The 4,486-nt window shown below is 36.3% G+C and overlaps 1 protein-coding gene across 1 annotated transcript in view; it reads right to left on the reverse strand.

The window, feature by feature from the left end:
* Nucleotides 1-1,441: 1,441 nt before the first annotated feature.
* The window catches only part of XRCC4 (X-ray repair cross complementing 4), a 163,165-nt gene continuing 160,120 nt past the window's right edge, over nt 1,442-4,486 (reverse strand). The window contains exon 8 of the mRNA XM_026038754.1: nt 1,442-1,999. Within this exon, the coding sequence (XP_025894539.1) occupies nt 1,891-1,999 (109 nt within the window). The 3' untranslated portion in view covers nt 1,442-1,890. The remainder of the gene's footprint in view (nt 2,000-4,486) is intronic.

The raw sequence follows: 4,486 nt of genomic DNA on the forward strand, positions 1-4,486 counted from the left end.
GGAGGTGTTTCTGTGTATAGAAACAGTCTCAGCTGACTGGAATCTGGCTCAGTACCATGGCTGCCCTTGCTAGATGACACACCTGTGCTCACACAGTCCAAGCTATGTCCACCATCACATCATTTTCTGCTCAGTTCTTGGCTTGATTCTACAAACCTTAAAAAAAAAGAGAGAAGATTAAACATTCTTTCAAGATTTAYTACACATGCCAATTGAATATAACATTTGCTATTTATATAACAACATTTGATTATTAGAATTCAATAGTTTTTTGAAAACAGAGTTTTCCATGATGTTCAGCTCCATTTACCTTCATTTTCTGCTATGGGCACAATTACACCAAGCTCTTTTATTTTGGGTTAAGTCATGGAATATTTTCACATTAAAATTGAAACTATATACAAGCTTTTGCTGAAAGCATTGTCAAATCAGCACTGGAAGATTTTAAATCAGAGAGTGTCTATGAATGGCTATATGAATAGGTCTTTTGTGGTCCTGTTATTTCTCAGGTACAAAGTCTTTGTAGCAAGCAAAATATTTTGGCTATTTATGTTTTTACTGTGTGATTTATAACATTGTCCCAAAACCCTTTGTGAATTTAAAATGCTGTGACCATGCTTTTTAGGAAGGAATGTTTAAATTTAATATTCCCAGATCCTTATTTAGGTTCTTTAAGGAGGCCCCAATCCTGCAAATACTGACACAGGTGCTTTTAGTTAAGTATAGGTTTAAATTTTGGCAGAATCAGGGCCTAAGTAACCTGACATTTCAAAAATACCMAGTAATTTCCAGAGACTGTTGCAAGCCATACAGCACAGAAGCAGTACTATGTTGCATAGTCCTTCGAACTTCAATAGGATTATTCACATGTTCAAAGCTCTTGCTGGATCACACCCTTTCTGGCAAGAAAGAATCGGTTCCTTAAATGAGAATTGACTCATGCTTTTAAAATTGCATAGCCACCACTTGACATACATGCTTAGTTCTACACACTTGATTTTGAACACTGAGAGTATATGCACTTTGGTAACTGTTTCTCTGACAAGGCCTTAAATCTGCAATATAAACAAATGCACCAGCTTCAGGCAGGAAGGGGTCAGGCATTGACACACTTGGCTAACTAGTCCCTTTACACATAAAGCACCTACGCAAATAAAGTAAAAACAAACTTGATTTAGAATGCATTTTATTATTTTATAAATCATCTTAAGAATAAAATCAATGAAGTATCAAAAATAACCATTTAAAGGGCAAGGGGTTTCTGTAGGAGGATAAAATAGACTCAGTTTTGACTTTATAAGCATTTTACTCCCAGAAGCAAGAAAACGTCTTATAATGCATAATGCTTCAAAGAATCTTCAAGTAACAAACAAAATAACACTTCTTTGAATGCTTCATTTTGGATGATACCATTTTAAACTSAGTTTTTGAAAAAATCTCAAAGCTGAAAATAATTTAGACAGACTGCATCTAAGCTGAGCTTCTCAAGACAGGGGTAGTATACAAGGTAAGTACAGTGGTAACTTTGAGTCTTCCTCAGATCTGACTTATTCTCTGGTAACATAYGGAAACCAGTTGATCCTCAATACCATCAGTAGCCAAAGAGTGTTAGGATGTAAAAATCTGCGGTGATGCTCTCTTTCCCAATTTATATAGGATAAAAGATCCACATAGAGGCAGAACTACTAGCTGAACTGATTTCAAGGCTATCATAAATCAAGCCTCAGACTTGATTTGATCAAAGATCTGCCACTGTAGAGTGAAAAATGCACACACATCAAATACAGTCAAATACAGTCAATATTTTAGCTCAGACAACTAAGTCTTCTAAGTTTTATAGCTTGGGTCTAGTATGCACTCTATTCTTTCAGTTTCTCAGCCAAAAAATAGTTAGATGTCAGCAAAGAGGTCCTCTGGGTCACAAGTGTTTTCCAGCGTCTCAAGGGACATCACATCCTGGGAATGCTTGTCCGATGTCTTCTGTGAGGCAAGATCAGGTCTGAAAATATAAAGTAAAAACACTGATCTGGAACAAATTTAGATACAGATATAAACAAATCAAACATAAACACAGAGAAGGTAACCGCTTAATAGTGTATTTTGAGCTTTTTGTTAAGGTTACATGCAAGAGAAAAGTGCTCTTTGTAAGACTTAATTACTTGATGAGACGGCAATGGCAAAACAAAGGGATGAATTCAGTTTATAAATGTCAAGGCTCCAGCTATTTTGTTACAACTTTTAGAACACCGGGAATGACCATTTCACCCACACTTTCCACAGAGAGAGCTAAGCATAGTAGGACAAACACAAAAAACACAAAGAATTTGCTCTTTTGCTGCTGCACTGGATGATGTTCTGTTAACCACTCTTTCCCTTTGTCCTGGTGCTAAATGGACATCTGTTGCCCATCAGCTTGGCTTGTAGGCATAAAAATAGACATAAAAAGTTGTCCCAGAGGCCCATGCCCCAATGGTACAAGTTTCTTGCCGAACAAGAGAGTAGAAGGAACAAAGGCAAATTTAGCAAATCCTTTCATAATACACATGCTCACAACTTTCAGACTTACTCTCGCCTATACCTGTACATGTTATATTTACATTTGCTAGAACTGTATGCAAATAAAAGACCTTGTCATGTACTGATATATGTACACCAAGATGATACAGGTTTGTCTTGGATAATTGTATACTACAAAGTCCTATTTGAAAACTTCAGGCTAGAATCAGATATTCACTATATTCAATAACATGCTGCTCTGCACTTAGTCCTATATAGCATTTATCTGACTGTCCTTATTATCATAGAATTTTTAAAAGTCTGTTACATGAGCTCTTGGCTCATGTAACAAGTGCTCATGTTCCCTGTTATTCTTTTCTCTCTSAGGTAGGATTCTGATGAACACGATTCTGTGTTTCTCCTTCAGGAAGTAAGGCAAGGAATTGCATCTTGCAATTCAGAAGACTGTGACATTTGCAATACCCTCTAGCCCTTATGAAAATTAATTTTATATTTATAGACTGAATCTCCCAAAAGTGTTTCAAGCCTACACAGACATATTTATTTCTGAGAGCTTTAGAAAGAAAACATTACAGATCACAGACATTTGAGTTCTTGAGGACATAATATTCCGGGCCTAYGTAACTAGCCACTTTGAAGATAAGAACCAATCTCTTGATCTTGACTTGGTATTCTGTGGGAAATCAGTATAGGAAGTAGGAAGCAGACATGATGTGCTTGTAGTTGCCTCTATTGTTAGATTTTGGACTGATCAGAATTTCCAAAGGGTTGATGCCTTCATGCCCAAGATCCTCTTCAGTAGTGCAGAAAGAAGATGAAAAGTTATATGTTTTCAAGGCTAACACATCTACCGTGAACAGAACTAGACAGAAGTGATGGAAAGTGTTACTTTCAAATGACATATGAGGGCTTAGTGTATCAAGACCCTGAAAAGCAATCCTAATTTCCAGACTAACTCAAGAGCTTGCATCCATCTGCTTCCATAACTGTGACCAAGGTTAGTCAAATCCAAGATTTCCAATCATTGTTTTGAAATTTGATTTAATACAGATTCACAGTCAACTTTTCCAGAATTCCCTTCTATTATAAGAGGAACAAAAGTAGCTTTAATACACTACAATCTCCAAAATGTAACAAGCTTTCTAAGACCCCAGCCACTATCTGATTCATACCTTCTTAGGATTCAAGTTTTTCAGTAGAAGCTATAAAACATTCAGAGGTTCAGCACTTTCACTACAATGATTTCTGCTCTGGACTTGGGGAATTGCTTTCATTTAGAGGTGGCACCTGCTGCAGTCCTGAGGATTCAGCAAAAGTTCAGTTAAATTCTGCATCTCAGATGCTGTGACTTCTTAACAGCTTTCCAATATTCATAAAGGTTTCCTCACCATTCTATTTATCATTCCAGCCCTGTTTTGAATACAGCATGCTTGTATTTTCATATTATAATCACCTCTTTCTCTGAAAATCTAGCTAATAATCACTGGAAATTCTTCAAAATGCTTTCTGCCATGCCCGAGTAAATCATATTCAAGTCTTTTGGTTGATATGCATTGACACCTAGGAAGACATATGCCTCTTCTTTAAAGCAAACTTTAGTTTAGCAAACTAATTTAGTTAGCAAGCTAATCTTTAAAGCAAACCTGCCAAAATCTCATATTTAGAAAACAACCTCCAGTCTGCAGAATCAGATCATTGAAAACTATTTTGATTGCTCACAATCCACTTATTCATACAGTATTTTTTTAAGGTACAGTTATTCCAGTGCAATGTTATATTCAACTTCACTACTGAAGATATCTTGTTCTTTTACGTTTCTGGGTCAGTCTAAAGCATTACCTCTCTACTGAGAGCATACCTGAATGTAGTATACAGGCTGTTTTACTTAATTCTAACTGATCTCATCAGCTTGTAAATTAGGTTGTGAAGACCTCTGTACCACCACAGGTTATTCCAGGTAATTAAAGTT

This window comes from Nothoprocta perdicaria, unplaced genomic scaffold (assembly GCF_003342845.1).
Source record: "Nothoprocta perdicaria isolate Ctin4 unplaced genomic scaffold, notPer1 scaffold_1, whole genome shotgun sequence".
In the NCBI taxonomy this organism is placed as follows: domain Eukaryota; kingdom Metazoa; phylum Chordata; class Aves; order Tinamiformes; family Tinamidae; genus Nothoprocta; species Nothoprocta perdicaria.